General features: G+C 40.8%; 1 protein-coding gene across 1 annotated transcript in view; it reads right to left on the minus strand.

The window, feature by feature from the left end:
• TENM2 (teneurin transmembrane protein 2) overlaps positions 1–19,148 on the minus strand; it is a 555,006-nt gene that overhangs the window by 7,996 nt on the left and 527,862 nt on the right. The window contains exons 22-27 of the mRNA XM_053991099.1: positions 17,148–17,380; positions 15,537–15,691; positions 14,169–15,043; positions 7,867–8,042; positions 6,080–6,315; positions 478–774 (exon numbers count right to left, since the gene is read on the minus strand). Of these exons, the coding sequence (XP_053847074.1) occupies positions 478–774; positions 6,080–6,315; positions 7,867–8,042; positions 14,169–15,043; positions 15,537–15,691; positions 17,148–17,380 (1,972 nt within the window). The remainder of the gene's footprint in view (positions 1–477; positions 775–6,079; positions 6,316–7,866; positions 8,043–14,168; positions 15,044–15,536; positions 15,692–17,147; positions 17,381–19,148) is intronic.

Consider the following 19,148-nt stretch of genomic DNA (forward strand, 5'->3'; position numbering starts at 1 on the left):
CAGCTCTGGTTTACTTAGAACAACAAGAAGGGAAAGGAAAAACAGTATGCAGTTTTGCAGTACTTAAGATACTTTTATGACTGAAGTGTGTTAATTAGGCTAAGTAAAAATGCACTACCATACATTCATTTAATAAGTAACAATTAGAGATTAATTACCTGTTTCTACATGAACCTTTTGTCAGGTTTAGTCATGCATTTTTGGGCTTAATTAAGCACAATATATTGTGTTAATTTATTGCCATTCTATGGCAGGAAAATATCAAAAGACAGAAACCACGAACAAAATATTTCCTATTGAGAATTAGTCATATTCAACTGACTAACTGAAAAATAAGGAATTTTGAGAGCAGGGATGGCTAACAGCTGGGATACATCAAATCTTAGCTAGCTGGTGTGCGTGATTTATGCGCCACAAAGCCAAACAGAGCTTTGTGTCCTTGCAGCTCATGCCAGGAGGCGACACGACACCACCTACGTTTTCCAGGTAGGTGTAGCTCCACACTTTGCCGTCGGCGAACATGCGCGACACGATCCTGCCCTGCTTGTCGATGTCTGTCCTCTCGCTCATGGCCCCGCGCTGCAGCCCTGCCAGGCGCCCGTTGAGGAAGTAGGACACGTTGACAGCAGCCAGGCCGCTGCTGGGCAGCCAGAGGAACGGCCGGCCCAGCTGGTCGTAGATGATGCGCAGCGTGAATTTGCGGTGGTCGTCGTAGATCTTCTCCGTGCGGATGTTGCGGTCGTAGTCGATGGACAGCAAGTTCCTGCCGTGCACCTGCGCGAGGGAAGGAGGCTGCGCTCAGCGCACGCTGGCCCCCTGGGCTTACAGCGGGGAAACAGGATGCCCAACAGGGAAATCCTTTGTGAAAAGTGTGGGGTTCCTGGTTACTGGCTTTGGCTTTCTACTTGGTAGTATATTCAAATAATTTGGGGTTTTACTGGGGTATTTCCCATCTCACTGCAATATGGGAGATGATATCCTACAGTAAAAAGCTTCCACTGTGGTCAGAACAGAGAGACATTCTGCACACCTAGGTCTTAAAGTGCAGACAAATTATTTTGCATGGAATATTTTTCTACTTATTATATTTTTCTATTTTCTACTATCTTTCTTTTATTTTTGTACTTCCATCATCAAAATTTTTTTGCCTTTCCCCCTACAATTGTTCTAAGAACAACAGAAGAAATTTTTGTCTTTATTGAGGTTTAGCCACTTGGCTTCTATAATTTCAACACCCTGCTTAGAATTCATTCATTTACTGTTTTCTTCATTTACTTTCCAAATATTCAACAGATCCCTCACTTGGGATGGGCTTAAAAATTCTGATCATACAGGCTGGGAAAGATGGACTTCTAGTGTTGAAAGCAAAGATGCTAAATAATTAGGTTAAGTATTTTTCTTTCCCCCCTCCCTTTTTTGTTATAATTTTCATTCAAAGTACAGCATGAAGTGTTTCAGTGGCATATTTATTTATTTATTTATTTATTTATTTAAAATAAAAGAGTAAAACAGAGGCAAAGGAGAATAAGAATGCAAAATGGGGAGGCTTCTAGGGTTAGTGCTATAATGAGAGATCCATAATATATTCACTGGGGGGTAAGCCATAGAACTCAGCCTAATGCTGTAATCTGATAAAGCTTCTTAAGTAATTTAATTGTAGATGCATCATTAATAAAGTAGAAGTTTTAAAATTAGATATAATTTCAGAGCAATGACTACTTTAAAAGTATTCATCATTTTCTGGGAATTTGTTCTTTAGCTTATATTTTACAGTGGCTTTGATAACATGCTTCCTCTTATCCAAAATTAAACTGTACATCAAACAATATGTAAATTAACCCTGAGCCTTTCTTGAGGATATAAAAATTATTCTGTGATATATTCACTGGCGGGGGTAAACCCAATTCCCACCCCAACCAACTCAGTAGAATTTCAGTTATACAGACACATTTAAAATTAATACAGTTTTGTGTTTGCAAAGAAATAATTATTTCAAATTATTGCTCATTATCCTAATTTTTTCCATTAATGAAATTAATCTCTTTAACAGTTTGCATTTCCTCAGTGGGCAATTACTAGGAAAAAAAAAAAAGCTCTTTCCTGTAGGTTTTCCCAAAGGTTATCCCAGCAACAACTTGCCCTGTGATTCACAGAAAAGACAGAGCATTTTTCCTAAAACACCTTGGGGCAAAACAAGTCATATTCTACTCTCCCATTGCAATGAAAATAAAGCCAGGGAAGCGAAACAGCATCAGTAGTTTCTCAACTGGTTACTCTTGTTTTGTAGGATCAACCCTGATGGCAGACACATAAAAAAACCTCCATTTCACGAGCAGAAGAGAGCTTTGACCTCTCAAAAACATTTAGCTACAGAATTAAAGAGTTAGTGTATGACTGAAATAGCCCAATTTCTTAAGGGTGAGCAGATTTTCTAAAAAGAAAAAAAAAAGTCTTTCAGAAAGATTATGAACTGAATTTTAGCTTTGCAGTTTTTGTTTGTTTTGGTTTTTTGTAACTTCTGAAGCTTCATAAATCAGTCAGGATTTCTGGGTTTTGCTCCCTCCATTACAGTAACTGCAATAGTAATCTTCAGGAAGGAAAGTCTGACTCCAGGTATCCTCTCTTTTTTTCAAAAACATTATAACAGTTATTTGGCTTTGCCACAGAAAACAAAATTAGTAGGGTTTTAAAAAAGATTACACACACAAGAGCTGTGCACACACGCAAACATCACTCAGAGATGCACACATGAACATCACCTGCTTGAATAATTCAGTACCTTCATTTGCATTTGTAAAATAAGTAAAACCAGAGGCTGTAATTGTAGTATCATATTAATTATATAGGAACCCAAACAGGCTGACTAATTCCCACCCTTCCTGGGAACACTGAGAGCAGTCCCTGATATCACAACTGCAGATTACTCGACAGGCCCTTTCTCTTTTGTTCACTACCCATGTGCACATCTGGTTTTCCCTTGGCTGCTGCTCTTGTGGCCGTAGGGACGAGCCCTTTGTGCCTTGGAAAGGTCTGGCCACAGAAATCACTTACATCATGCTGCTCCATAATAAAAACTCTTCAGACAGGAATCTCAGCAGGACTTTATCTGAAACTGTAGCACGACACTGAATGTGTGGTGCATCAAACAGCAGCAGACAGTGAGTGGGATAAGATAAAGGCGTAGTTCCTTTCCCAGGTGTGGCAGCAGCTCTCTGGCCAGAGAGCAGGCACACGCTTTCCCAGGCATTTTCCTGGGGAAGGCTGTGAGAAGATCAGAGAAAGAATGAGAACCAATTCTTATCTCCACTTGCTGCACCTGCTGTTGTGCACATGTGGAATGTGTCATGGAGAATTGTTTACCAAAGGGTGATTTCTTAACTGGACACTGGATGGTGTTTGGAGGGATTGACCAATTAGGTCAAAGCTGTATGGGACTAACTATAAGAGTTACTGAGTTTCTTAATGAGTATAGTATAATATAGTATAAGATGAGATAAAGCAATTGATCAGCCTTCTGCAATCATGGAGTCAATGCTATGTATTCCCCGGCTGGGGGCCTGTGACAACACCCAGGTTCATGAAATGTGCCCAGGCAGGTGTGCAGATTCCAACAGGTGTGGCTGGGATGTGCCTAAAGCAGGGTGGGCAGAGCCTGGGCTCAGGCAGCACCACTGCGTGAGGGCTCGCACAACCAGCCAGTACTTTGGGTTGGAAGGGACCTGTGAATCACCCAGTACAACCCCTCTGCACTGAGCAGGGACATCTTAGAGCCCTGCCAACCTCACCTGCAATGCTTCCAGGAATGGGGCACCTAATACTGCTCTGGGCAACCCGTGCCAGTGCCTCACCACACCACCACAAAAAAATTCTGCATCACTACTTTAAATCTACCCTCTTTTAGATAAAGCCGCAACACCTTCTCCTATCACAACAGACCCTAAAACAAAGTCTGTCCCCATCTTCTTATAAGCCCCCTTTCACTACTGAAGCAGAGGGCTGTGGGCTCCAGCAAATATTCCTCAGGATGCTGCGAGAAGTACTCAGCCAAGAGGTGAATCACAAAGAATGCCCAACTCTCCAGTCACACTGATGGTGAACTGGGGCTCCAGGAGGTGGCCCTGGTGCTCTGTCAGCTCTGCAGCAGTGCCCTGCTCTGTGTCACTACCTGCCACAGCTGCCCCTCCCTGTCACCTGCTCCCCACAGCATTCCAACACACTTGCTCTGCTTCGTTCACTAAACAGTTTATAAAGATGAATTAGAATAAATGAGATGCAAATAAATTCTGTGCTTTCTCCCTCGTTTCCAAATTTCATTTTCAGTCCACTCAACCTGTGATAATCTCATAATGATTTTCATTTAAAAGAGCTAAATGGATATGTGATTATTGTTACAGGAACTAACACCAGACAATTAAATGCTGAGGTGTTGCTAGATAAAGCATTGTTTTGATTTGCATAAACATGATGCAAGAAAACCAATCTCAGAAAACCTATCTCAGGCAAGGTTTCAGCACTAAGATGTTTAACTTCAGCTAATTACCACAAGTGCCTCTATTAAATTTTTAGTATTGAGAATTAGGATTACTGCAATTTCATTTCAGCATCCTATTTATTTTTATTTTGAACAACACCTAGTCAAAATGCAGAGCTGATCTGTTTTCCACTTCCAATCAACTGCTGCAGGTCAACACATCAAAAATCAATTACACAGACATGAAATTTAGTCATTAAGGATTAGCTGCTAAACTCATTCATTTTTTTTGTCCAACCTTCCCCTTCTCCCCAGTAAGTACATTTGTGAGAATAAGAAAAGATTTGTCAACTCAATACTGGGAATTAGATGCTAGCAATAGGAAAATGTAAAAAATTAACATCCAAGTCTTTTTTTTTGTAAATCACTACATAATTGCTTATGTATATTGCATTTGCTATGTGATCTTGAACACACTGAACTGTATCTTATGTTGAAAGAATTGCTAAAAGAATGAGGACTTGATCAGCACTACATTTGTTTTCTGCCCAATATCTCAAATCCCTTCTAAAACTGCACATACTGAAGTAGCCCAGTCAAAAAAAATCAGTGAAAATCAGGCCAGCAAAGCACAGAATGGGATTAATCCAGCTGCAGCAGATCTTTAATTTGGCAGGGGATGGATTACATGACCTGACTGTCTTCCTTATCCTGTGCTTACGATTTTGTAATTATGGCAATTATTTTCCAATCTGCCATTTGGGGAAGGGAATAAACACAACATGCCTGTCTCAGTGAGTCTGTAGGGGGATTTCACAGCAGCAGAATGCTGTAGCTGTGTTTGCTCCCCAGCACCAGCTGGGGTGAGTCTGCCCTGGCAGTTTTACAAGTGGTGAGTGCTCAGATTCCCACCCCCTTGAGAGGCAGAGTGCTTTGCAGCAGCAGGGCAATGAAGCTGGGGGAGGTTCTAGAATACATCTTTTGAGGAGTGGCTGAGGGAGCTGGGGGTGTTTAATCTGCAGAAAAGTTGGTTTGGGGGGTCCTAATTGCTCTCTACAAGTCCCTGAAAGGAAGATGGGGGTTGGTCTCTTCTGCCGTATCTCAAATGAAAGGAAAAGAGGAAATGGCCTGAAGTTGCACCAAGGGAGGTTTAGATTAGATATTTGAAAAACTTTTTTCACTGAAAGAGTGTTCATGCATTGGAGTATGTTGCCCAGGAAGGTGGTGGAGTCACCATCTCTGGATGTCTTCCAGAGGCATTGGCATATGGCCTTTGGGGATATGGTTTGGGGCAATTGCAGTGGGGCTGGGGTAATGATTGGACTAAATGATCTTGGAGGTCTATTCTAACACTGATGATTCTGTGATTCTGTAATATTTTAGGTATTTTTCCCAATCTCTTTTGGAATACTTTTAGTAATGCAGCTCTATAGCTGATAGCAGCAGATGATCCCATACAGCCAACTGAGCTCTCAAACAGAGTCACACCAAGGACAGTCCCAGAGTTGTACATTTTTAACAAGTAAAAGTAACGTCCTTCAAAATAAAAACATTAATTTTCTGCCTAAAGAGGGAAAGGTGATTATTGTAACAACAGCTTCTACTTACCCTGAGCTTTCTTCCAAACACCGTCACTTTGCCTTTAATCTGCTCCTTCCTCAGGCGCCATTCAATTGAGTTTAAACCATTTTCCATGGGTAGAGAAATATTACATCGTCCTATGGTGGGAGTCACAGTCCCAGCCAGGACATGAGGTTCGCTGTGAAAGCTAATGCTCATGCCATTGGCATACATCACTCTCAAAGTACCATTATTACAGAGCTGGTAGCTGTTCCTCACTTGATCTACAGCAATAATGAAAAGAAAATAATTTAGCTACTCCAGTCATAAAGAAAACATATAGCTTAATTTGATTGGTTTTTTATTGCACTCCTGTTGATGTTAAATGAAGTCAGCTTGCAATTACCATTTACATGGTACTATGGTGGAAATTAGAGATGTTACTGATTCATGTAAAGAACAGTAGTGTAACAGTGAGCCTGCAGAGAGATACTGTGTTTATTTCATTATGTTTTCCCTTCAGTCTTAATTGTGAATCAAAATGCACAGTGATATGTGTTGAACCACGTAATTTATTTCTGATATGAACAAAAACTCCTGAAAACTGAACTGCTGGATAAACAACAAAGCATTAAACTCCAGGACAAAAAGAAAAAGAAGATGATTGCTGGACTCTTTACAAGTAGGAAGAAGTAAGTGCCTCTTCTTTTTTGTTTCCCTCTGTTTAAAAACTGTCTCCAAGCAGAGGCCTTGTACAGAATTACAGCGTGGCTTTAAATCCTCAAGGTGTGAGGCTCCAGCAGTGCAAGCTGGCAGCCACAGTGGCTCCCTCTCCTGCCTCCCCTCCAGAACCACACTGGCCTGATGTGCACACCTGGCCTCTGTTACAGAACACTAGTTACAGAAACAACCCTGTGCTCCTCTGGCCATGCTGGTCTCCAGCTGTTTGACACAGCCAAGTCCCCTCTCAGCCAGGATGGAGTGCCAGAGTGTGCAGCTGTCAGCAACACATCAATATTTGCCTTACAGAAGGACAGCATCTACGTAATTAATCATCTGGTATAAGAGAAATTAAGTCTTTGTAACCAGACCTGTCACGGTATAATAGTCTACAAATGTTGACATTTACGTCAGGAGGAGACTATTGTTTGATGGTGATATTCTCATTCCAGTGACATTATATCTTAATTTAAAAGCCCCATCACTCACCAAATCCCTTTCAGCCTCTATTTGATAACTGACTCTATCAGATACAATGCCTGGGCGGTGCTGGAATGCTCTACACAAACTCTGAGCCTGTGCTGCTGCTGCCTCCTGCCACCCTCGGGCTGTACACTGCTCTTGGAAGGGCCATCTCTGGCACCACACCATCCACTGCCCTGACTGTTCTACACTGTAATTAATGGCAGTGTATACATTTAGAAGATTTCTTCTACTAGAAGACTTCCTGAGCCTCTCCAGAAGGATCTCCCCCAGCAGCCATATCCAGCAGTCAGGTTGCATCTCTGCGGCACAAAAGTCAGAACCAATTTTGCAGGGAAGTACAGAGGAATATGCAAGTGGGTGAAGTGTTCCTGACCCAGGAGGCAGTGGCAGGACTAACTCTCCCCAGGAGACAGTGACCATATGTACTTGACACAAAGCAGGACTGCAAAATGGCTCTTACCTGTCCTGAAGACCTGTCATTTTAGGAATAAGCTTTCTGGGAGTTTTTCTTGCAAACCTTACACGGTTTCCCCCTGCTCACAAGTGTACTAATGACACAAATCATTAGTGAATTGCTTTCTCAGGCTGTGTGTGTGGTTAGGAGTGTGCTGAGAAGTGTGCTTTGGTACCTTGAACAACTGTATAGGAAGCCTCCACAGAGGAGAGATTTGTGATGACCGTGACATCGTCATCCCGATTAGAATTCTCAATGTCGATGGTAATAGACTTTTCCATTTCTCGATGAAGGCTAGTTACCACTCCAGTGGGACGTGTTACATTGGTCAGACGCCCTTCATGATCATAGCTAATAGAAAAGTTAGTGAGAGCAAAAAAGCATGAGGAAATATGTTCATTTCAATGCCCAATGTATTAATAATGCACCACATTTGTGCAAAAACCCAGACTGAAACAGATTTTCAAGAACATCCTGGCCATGTCTATTTCTCTGTTCTTGAAAGAGTCTATAAGGATAATATTTTTTTAGATACTGATCTCAACTCCATGGGTAACTACATTGAATTATTAAATTAATTAAATTATCATGAATTTACGGAGTGATCTGGCTCAAACAATTATAACTAGTATATTAGTCTGCATTTTAATAGTTGCAATTCACTCTAAGGAAGTGGACTTCTGATGGACACTGCAATAAACAATTGCATAAACTGCACATTTGCTTTTGAATACCGAGTGGAAATGAAGTATGGTCTTGAGTGACATATCAAGGAATAAACTTGCCATAAAGTATTAAAATATACATCAGCTTGACAACATTATAATTTCATTTATATCTTATCTGTGGTATTGAACTGCATTTTGGGGTCAGTATTTTGGATCATAAAGATAAAAGATGAAAAGCACAGGACAGAGGTTGGAGTTGCACAAAGGGCAGCAGTCAGCACTCAGAATAGACCTTAGAAAATGAGTTAAATGCTCCAGAGGCATAAATATTAAAAAAAAAAAGGAAAAAAAAAAAGAGAAAAAAAAAGGAAAAAAAAAGGCTTTCCATGATTTTACAGAGTTAAATTTCTTTAGAGGTATAAAGCCTGAGGAGGAGGGAAAGAAGGAATGCTGCTGGAAATCAAATCATACCCTTTCCCACTTTCCTGCAGTCTGCTCTAGTTGTGTGCATACATTTGCTAAAGAAGCAATCCCTTGGATCTTAGGGCAAGAAATGGGGACCTGAAATAAAATCAGCATTCCAGTCTGACACTGTGCTTGCTGCAGTTCTCTACTCGTGCAAGTCTCTCACCCAGCCGCTACCAAAGCACAGGTGCTTCTAGAGAGCAGAAAGGCAAGAAAAAATGTCCTGTGTAGATAAAAGGAAAAGTTTAGGTAGAGATTGAAACCAACTGGTCATCCTTGGGATGTAGAGATGCAGAAAGCCTGGAAGAGAACTGGTAAATCCATTGCACTGTAGAGGAGAAGAGGAGCACATTTAGTACCATGGAGCTAGCTCAGTTCATTGCAGGCTGTGGTTAGCTGTAAAGATGAAAAAAAAAATCAGAGCTTTCAACATGGCTTTACAATTGAAACACTCAGAAACCTCAGGCCACCTGAACTGTACAGCATATCTAAAAAATTAAATCATGGATTGGCTCCTCAGTTAAAATGAACAAAATATATGACTTTTAAATCCATTGCAAATGGTTGCACCCATTCAACTGAATATTGGGGGAAGGAAAAAAATCACCTGTGGAGCAACAAGCCTTACCAGAACCAATGGAAGTATTAGGCAAAGAAGGAAATCAATAAAACAAAGCATCATGCGACCCAAAAGGGACCAATAATACATTGTGTTCATTTGAGTAGTTCAGGGTCAAAGAAAGATTAAGCAGCATGATATTTCTCAATATAGTCACAAGTTTCTCACCACAGATACATATATATTTATATATAGATATATTATCACATCAGCAAGACACTGAAAAAAAGATCTGTTGAGATAATCTATGAAAGTGGGTTAAGTCTGTATAGAGGTCTTCACAAAAAATATTGAAAAGCACTCCAAAAGAATAGCTAAAGGAAGAACTTGATCCAGCCAAGCATCTGTCTTGCAGGGGAAAATAAAAAGTACAAAAAATGGACAATTTCAAAAATCTTAAAGGTTAATAAGGCCCCTTAAGAATCTGTATGTGGTGAGTTTCATGATGAGCAGAGTGATGAAGAGAACACTTGGATGTCAAATCTTACAGCACAGACAGTGTTATTTAGGACAAGCTAGAAAGAACTATGAGTGTCTCCAGTGTGACTCTGCAGCACGCGGTGAACTTCCAGAAAAATGGTTGCTGAAATTCCCCATCAGCAAATATATTTTAGGCAATGCAAATGAGACATTAATTTAAACTTTTCATTCACATTGCTGGGTTTTTAATTAACCTAGGAAAAATTCCTGGGGATTGCTGTGGGCTACTCACTGGAAATCTCTATTCAAAGTGTAAGGGCAGTCTAAAAAGTAAATATGGATGTAGATGTACAGAGATTGAAGCAGAAAAATGAAAATATTCTGGTGTTATTTCAAGAAATGATTGTTTTACCCCTGCCATGGGGTGTGTTCCCCAGTGCTGGTCACAGCTTTGAAAGCAGCAACAGTAGAGATTAAAAGGGTTTATAAGCAAATGATGGATACACTTAACAAAATACATACAAAATTACTCTCATTGAAGATCTGCAGACCATTTAGATTATGAGTTAGATATATAAAAAATTCACTACTTAAATGATATATTCACACTCTGGTACCAATCTATAAAGAAGGCATTTCTACTTTGTCCATAGCATCAAAATAAAATCTTACTTAAAATAATATTTTAAAGGTAAAAAAATTAAAATGAATATAACAGAAACCTTTTATCTACCATAAAATTGAAGTGGCATATTCCTGAGGTTTTTTTTATAATTTATGTATTATATGAGAACAAGTGCTCAGTAGAATACAACACCCAGACATTTATCTGAATAATAAGAATAAACTACATATTAATTAAAGGATGATGTACTTCTCTTCTTCATGTCATGAACCTGTGTCTAATGAAGTAAAAAACTAAAATTTACAATGAAAAATATATTAATTGACCTGGTGTCTTCTTCAGAAGCAGTCTCTACCTATTGCAGTCTGTGACACAGCATCAGCCTGGATGAATCAGGTCTGATAAGGCAACCTTTACATTTTCAAATGAGGTGGGCTCTGGGTACTCCCAAATTCATGAGCTTTTGTTACTGACTTCAGTTAGAGTAAGGCTTCATCTCAAGTTTTTCTACTAATAACATTACAAGGGCAAACAACCTTCCTTTATCCCAGTACCTTAAAAACCAACAAACAACAGCATCTCCCCACTGCTGCCTCACCAGCTCTTTGCTAACTGTGACCAAGACCCCCCTGCCAGCAGGCAAAGGTTTCCCAGGACAGCTCTGGGTGACAGAGGCACAAAGCTGGGGGCTGTCTCTGCCAGCCTGATGGCTTTGGGCTGCCCATGGCCACACCTACGGCTCAGCCTTGCCCGGACACAGCTGAGCACTCGGCACCTTCTCAGGTAGCTACAAACACCTGTGCATCCCTTCAGCGGGCTTGTGGCAGTGCCCCGAGGGCTGCTGTCCCGGTTTTTATGGCCAGCATCCCAGTCTCAGGTTTGAGTTGTGCTCCTGACAGCTCGTGGGCGGAGCAGCAAGGGCAGGGCCATACCCAGCACCGCAGAGAGGAGGAACAGCAGCTTCTGACTCAACACAGAGCTGGGCAAGGCACAGATCCACACACATTTACGTACACCCCTGTCTTCTCTCCCTTTTAAAACTGATTCCAGAAAAAACTGCAGCATTCTCTCAGGATGCTCCCCAGACCGAGAGGAATACCACTGGGAGCTGCTTCAAAGATTGTGCTTCATGCCCAAGCCAAGCTTAAATTACCCCATGTGAGCCTGCTGGTAGCTGTTCTATTATTGAAGAGCCTTGGCTGTTCCTACTGCAAATGAGCTGCATGCACATGCACAGATGCTATCTATAGAATTCACATATGGAGTGTGCACACACAAACCAGCTTGTGTCTGCAACTCTGCATATGCACACCTAGATTAACTGTACAAATGTAATGCTGAGAGCATTTTCAGGGTGAAGTTTCAGATAAATGGGGGAATATACCCAATTAGATAACATGGCACTTCAGCACCTGGTTGATATAAATGCACTGACATAAATTTTTCATAAGAACTTTAGCTCTTGTAGTACTTTACCACTTAAAAGACCTCTGTTCTTTTCCAGTTCTGCTGCCATATTAACAATTTTGACTGCTGATTATGTCTGTATGAATGCATGAATGTATCTGCACAGAAAACTATTTTATTGTCCTTATAAACTCTCATTGGCTAAGTACTTCTTTCATCTTCAATTGATATTAAGTTGTAGCTACCAAAAAAATTGCAGAATGATGAATACTGTATTTTCTCTTAGGATCTGTTTCAAAGAAAAAAGAGAAACCAGAAACCAGTACTGAGTGACTGTGAACTGTGATTGTTTAGGTTTGTATATTCAATTTAAATAATGTCTTTATGGTTCTCTCATCTGTGGGCTCTATGCTTATGAGAATGTATGTATAAATCTGGGAGAAATAAGTTATTTCTGCTGCCTCATCAAAGTTACTAATTATCTAAGACAGTACCTCAGGCTGTAATATTTAGATCTAAAGATGGTATTTAACTTCCACTGACCTGAGGCAAAGGTTGTGCATATTTTCTTATTTGATCTTGGAAAAAAAAAATGCAGGACTATATACACATTAAGTGATATTTTCAGCTGATCTCAGTAAGACATCAAAGCCCCTAACTTCTGCATTTCCTTAGGAATCATAATAGAATTTTTCTAATAAACCATGTTAACTTAGCACTTGGTGTGACTCTCTGACACCAGTTATACTAGTTTTGTAACCTGTAACTTTCTGATTACATTTTTTAATGGTTTATGGATTTTCATGTAGAGTTTTCAATTACTTTGCTATTTAGTTTTCTATAATTAATTTCTGGTGTTTTGAGAAATAGCTAATTTATATGACTGCATCTTGAGCTACCTATTGAGGAAAACACCCAACGAAGAAATCTTCCTAGCAGGGCATCCACATCTCATCGGCAATAATATGATTTTTTTTCTGTCTAGCCCACGGAGCTTTTATTTGAGCTTGTAATCATCAGGTAAAACCTTCATGTGGTCATGTAACTGAACAATTTCTGTAACGAATTTGTGGTAAAGAAATAACTTTTGCAAAACATGAAGGAAAAATGAGCCCCTCCCCAGGTGAAGCCCCAGGCTGGAGGAGAGGAGCGAGCGGTTGGGCATGCAGGGCCCCACGAGAGGGCACTGCTTTCCTTCCAACGGGAACCAGCTGCAGCATCCCTGCTGTGCAGGGCAGGCATTCCGAGCGCACTGAGCACACCTCCTTCTATTCCTCCATTTCTTACGTTTTCTCTAAACAGAGGAAACAGGTGGCCAAGCTGAATGCATCGATAAACTAAGAGGTGTGCACTTTTGCTAGGCTGTGACTTGAAAATAAGCCTGCCAATTGAAATTAAATATAAAGCCTTATTCCTATTTTCTACTCACTGATTTGGGGAATGATATTTTTTAGTCATTAACTAATTCAGAGAAAATATATGGTATCAGACTTGCCATACTTAAATATATTTTTCAATATGTCATTTAGCTTCTCTTTTTAAAATTGTTTTGATCAAAAAATGGCAATGAGACTACTAAGAAGAGGATAAATATTAATAAAAATTGGACTAGTTTCTGTAGATTTTTAATATACTTTTGAACCTCATCTCTTCAGATGAATTTCATTTGAAGAGGAAGTTCTGTCTATTTAATCTATATGCTCATGAACACCAGTGTGCTTTTGGGTTATCTACAAATTATGGAAGTTACACCAGGGGTCTGACAGATAGCTGGGGATCTAATTTCCTCACTTGTCTCAGGAATGAACAATCATTGAAGTTAATCAACATTTTAACAACCATGAGTAATATATGAGGCTGAACAGAAAGAGAGATAATTTGAGTTCCAAAAGAAGCTGCAGCATGAGGGTTCCTAGAGAGAGGCAGCTCTGTGGGAGCTGCAGGGGGAGTGCTGGGCTACTCTGGCTGACCATGAACAGCAGCTTAACTAAGCTGGGGTTCTGGCCATGGCACACAGTCCTCTGTGCTGGGCAGGGATGAGCTGCCCCAAACTCAAAGCCCAGGCAGGGATTTAGGGGGATCAGCACCCACCCAAAGGACGCCATCACAAAGCCACTTAACCATTTCCAGCATCGCCCTGGACTGAGGTGCAACGGCCTCACTCAAGTATCAGTGAAAAAACCTACAACAAATTGCAGCAGGGTCAGCCTAGGGCCTACTCACTACCATTTGAAAAATAAATGTATGCTTAATATAGCCAAAAACATTCTTACTCATAAAATGTTGTCCATCCTGTTTCATCACTCTTCGTTGCTAAGAGACCACTGTTTCCATTATATGTCATTAATCCGAGCTCCAGGGTCTGTGTTGAGACCAGCTTGAGTCCACCATTAGTGCCAACAGCCAGCGTGACAATCTGATTATCCGGCATCAGTAAGTGGCGGGGCATGCCGCTGGCGTCCCGGCGCACCTTCAAGGAGTTGCCGTTGTTGTCCATCACCTCCGTGACATCGTTATCGCTGCTATAGGTGAAATTGTACAAGTACTCCCCAGTAACGAGGCTCAGAGTGTACTGGTGAATCCCATCAGCATTGAAGACATACAGCTCCTGTTCTCCTGGAGATGCAGCTTCATATTGGTTAAAGGAATTAAGAACGGGCCTGTTTTTACTGACAGCCCTAATGCGGATATTTCCGAGATCAGCTATGTAGATGGTACCATCTGGGGCCACAGCTAAGGAAGATGGTGAATTTAAGATGGCATCAGTGGCATACCCATCATCCCCAGCATAGCAATTACAGTTGACATCATTTTTGCAATCACAGTCTGAAGCTGCCCCTGCAAGAAGGCATATTTCTCCATTGGTAGTTACCTGGCGTAGCCGATTAATTTTTTTTTCATCTGTCTCACTGATGTAAAGAACTCCTGTGTGTGAGATGGCAATGGCACTGGCTGATTCAAGTGCAGAATGAATAGCCAGTTTGCTAAGAGAGTAGTCTATACCAGGAACCTGGCAGTGCATGGGGCGTCCAGCAATAATGCTAACTTGATGGTTTTCTGTGATCCGTAAAATAACATTGTTCTCTAGGACATAAAGGGAGTTGTCCATGGGATTGACAGCGAGATCAGTAGGCCACTCCAGCCGTACCTATGAGTTGCACAAATTATTACTGTAAAACTCGAAACTGAAAAGTACACTCCTAGTGTTTAAAATTCCACGTGTAACAACAGCAATTAGTGAGGGGTTTATCAGTGTAAATCATGAAACCAAGTCATGAATGGCAACTATTTCAAACAATGATTTTGTTTTTCGGAAATATTAAAGCTACGTGCAGTTGTAACTTTGGCTAATTGTGTTTCTGTGCAAGAATGAATGCTACATTGTGGAAGCTCTACAATAATTACAGAAAAACAGGCAATTAAGACAATAACTCCCATTATCTCAACCTTATTTCTCTATAGTTGCATAAATAAACTGTGTTAGCCACAGTAAAAAGGATGGTTCACTCATTTCAGTAACAAATCAAATACGTTATCATCTTGTGCTGCATAATGTATTTCTTAAGTGGCCAGGCAGTCATCCAAAATAGATGCCCATCTCTTCTAAGGCAGAGAGGAAAATAAATGCAGTAAGAATCTACCTGGGTGACATCCATGCTGGAATCACAGCTGAGAGGTCGAACAGCAGTTAGGTCATTGGAGCCCAGCAGGGTTGATATAATTCCATTCTGATCCACTTTTCTAATCATAGTGGCATCAACAAAATACATGAGTCCATACTTATCCACTGCAATTCCTGCAGATATAAAACCCAGGCATCAGTGCAGCAGTGAGGCTCCTGCTTCAAGGCAGGCTTTGTCTTGCTTACAAGACGGTGAAATTTTTTCACTTCCCCTGCTCCTTCCTCCCCCACAACCTGAGCATAGGTCCTGGAACCCTCCGAAAACCCCTTGTTCTGCCAAAGAAATGGCATCAAGCAGGTTTATCCTTCAGGGCTTTAAAGAAAACTACAGAAATCCCCAAACATGCCAAAGACCCAGCAGAATGCATCAGCTTATTGCTAGATTCAAACTCTCTGATATATTACATAAACCAAATTAAAAAATTATCCCCTCATTTTACTCAGAAATTTGAGGTATTGCTTTCTTCATCAGAAGAATCTAATGAGGATGAAGAATTTTTAAGAAATCTATCAAAATACCTCCAAAATTTTTTGAAAACTAAGAGGACATTGTATTATTTCTGGATTTTAAAAAATTATTTCACCTGTTGCAGTGCAAATACAGAAAGAACATCTGGCATTTCCAGATGAAGACACAGAGGTTGCCAGCCTATAAAAAAGGGAAGGCTCAATGCCTGTCACACTGTGAGTCCTCAGAGAGGGAAGGCACAGAATGGAAGGGTGCTCCCTCAGAGGAACAGACAGATGCTGCTGCCTGTTGGGAAGGAGGGCAGCCTTTTTCTCCTTCTCTGCTTTGATTTGGTGCACTGCCTTATCCATTTCTCAGGCTGAAAATAAAATACTGATCTAAAAAAAAATTCTGTCCTCAAGTGGTTGTAGTGCTCATCCCACTGGGCAGCGAGAGAAGATAGAGCTTCATCTTTTTAATTTCTATGTGTTAACTGAAACTACTTCCTATACAAAGAAACAGGACTTTCCATTTCTGTGTACCTTTATGATCACCTAGTTATTTTCAGCCACTGAAAAAACCCAAAGATGTTTGAAACACATGGCAATACACCCGATTAATTCATCCTTACAATTAAGATGAAACAATGGAGAAAAAAAAAAAAAGCCTTAAAAAGAAACAGATCCCCAAATCTCTGTATCATCTTGAAAAAAAATTGTCAAAAATTAGAAACTGTAAAGGGCAAAAATCCTTTTATTTTTTTCTCTGACTCTGAAGAAAAAGGAGATACATGGAGGAAAAACTCAGAGAAAAGCCACAGCAAGCAATTTGTCTCCCCAAAGACAGCATCTCAAACAGTAATCAGTTTCCCCGTTCACACGCTTGCTTCTTGGAGTGAGTGGTACCCTGCTAATTTGTGTTCTGTTCTCCTTTTGCAGCACTCAGTGCCGGGGTAATAAAGTTTGCTTTAACTAAACAAAGCACGAACACTTGCCAATCCACTGTAATTAAAGCCCAGAATAAAAATCACCGAGCAAGGAGTGATTTAATTGCCAGATAATTATTTCCACATCCAGCCTAGCTGCACGCAGTCATTTTCTCCGGCTTCTTTTCCTCCTTTACCTCGCGGGCTCATTAGGGTTGCGTCCACTGCCTTCCCTCCATCCCCACATCTGGCTTCGTCAAAGGGCAGGCACTGCTCTCCTGTCCCTGCCACCACTTCAGAGTTACCAGCAAGGTCCTTGGTGCCCGTGAGGGACTTGACTTTGTATATCCGTCGGCTATTGGTGTCCGACACGTAGAGGGAGCCTGAAACAGGGTCCACGGCCAGATAGTATTTATGAGCAGGATTGTTGCTTTAGAGAAAAAGAAAGCATAAAACAGAAAGAGCTGAGCAGTCTAGAAACTTCACAGGCTTTCAGAGCTTGGATACTCATCAGGCACAGAAAGATCTGGAAAGAAAGTCTGACACCTTCGTATGGAGGTGAGGTCTGAAGGACCATCACCTGAGGACCTGACTTGATTAGGGCCTGGTCAGTGTTCAGAGGGATTGTAATTTTAAATCTCACTCATCCTTCTACACTGAACCTTGCACAGCAGAGCCCAATAAGCCAGAGCTGCACAGCAGTCTTTCCTCTTGATCTCTTTAGCCCTTTAGATCTGCTCCAGGTCAATTCTCTTCAGCTTATCTGTTTCCCTCCTCCTGCTACCTTGTTTAACTTCCTTTGGAAGCAGAAGTCATAGGAGTAGGATCAAAGAATCAGCTTCTGAGTTACTTAGATTACGCCACAAGATTTGTGAGGTCTTGTATAAATAGGAGGCAGAGGCATAACGAATTTATTTCTAAAGCAAATTTGTTCTCATTCATTCTTATCAAGAATGTAATTTACAGCAGATGAAGTTGGTTATATAACTAAAATCAGAGACCCCAAGTGTCTGACTTTAACTCCAAACCTTCTGTTATTGAAAAACTGGTCCTCAGTTTGTGATTGGAATGGGCGCTCATATGGAAAGCTACTTCTCTTCTGAAATATATGTTTTTTGACAGCTTGTCACATTTTGGAACTACTTTAGCAAATCATCTGCAAATTGAGAAATGTCAATCTTTACAATATATATACATTCACACACACGGAACTGCAGTGCAGAAATATTTTCAAAATCTTGCCTGGCTAGTTTTACTCAGTTTATTTGGATTTTAAGCATGATGTGAATTTTCCAGCCTTTGGAGCCTATGGGTGAGCATAAATAAGGTCAATGGTGGTTTCAAAGCATAGAAGACAAATGAAGACGGGAAGAAAAAAAATGAAGGTTACTTACCAGTAACCAGAGATATTTGCCTCCAAATATCCACACTCCTAGTTTCAAGTGGCAAAAGTGCCCATCTCCAAGAGTGAGGATACACAGAGGTAAGCTATGATGGACATAAGCCATTTCTTGAGCAGAATCGCTGAAACTATAATAAAGCCACTTTCGGCAGATGGATCCATCGGCACACCAAGGTAACTGTGGCCATGTGGTCATGACCAGATTTGGAGGAATGAGGAGGCCCCAAAATATCACTTTCTACAGTTATTTTCCTCTATGCCAGTCTTTTGACATTCCATGGGTTTAGGTCAATAATGGTTTGTTCTAAGACTGTAGAAAGTAGGAAGGAGATTGGTTGGATCGCAATTCAGTAGGCAGAGGCAATACCATCTGCTGAAGTCTAGGAGTGTAGAAATTAGAGATGAAGAAATACAATAAACAAAAAAAAATACTTGGCAGGTTTATTTCATGCATGGATCTCAGAGTACTTTAAAAAGATGGGTGTAGCACCCATTTTACAGAGGAGGAAACTGAGGCACAGAGAGGTTAAGTGGTGTAGACAAAGTTATGCAGGGAAACTAGTGACATGCTTGAGATTAGAGGACAATCTCATTATTCCCCAAGTTTGTCTCCTTATCTTCAGCAGCAGACTGCACCTCTTCACTACACCCTTACCACATTCCTTCTCATCCTCCAAAATAATGCTCAACCTTCTTTGCAACATAGAAAAATAGTTCTTTCCACTTTAGAGATTCCTCCAGTCTCTCAGGTATCTGAGCCATACAAACACCTGCACGTTTGTCATTGCTTCCAGAC

This window comes from Vidua macroura, chromosome 15 (genome assembly GCF_024509145.1).
Source record: "Vidua macroura isolate BioBank_ID:100142 chromosome 15, ASM2450914v1, whole genome shotgun sequence".
In the NCBI taxonomy this organism is placed as follows: domain Eukaryota; kingdom Metazoa; phylum Chordata; class Aves; order Passeriformes; family Viduidae; genus Vidua; species Vidua macroura.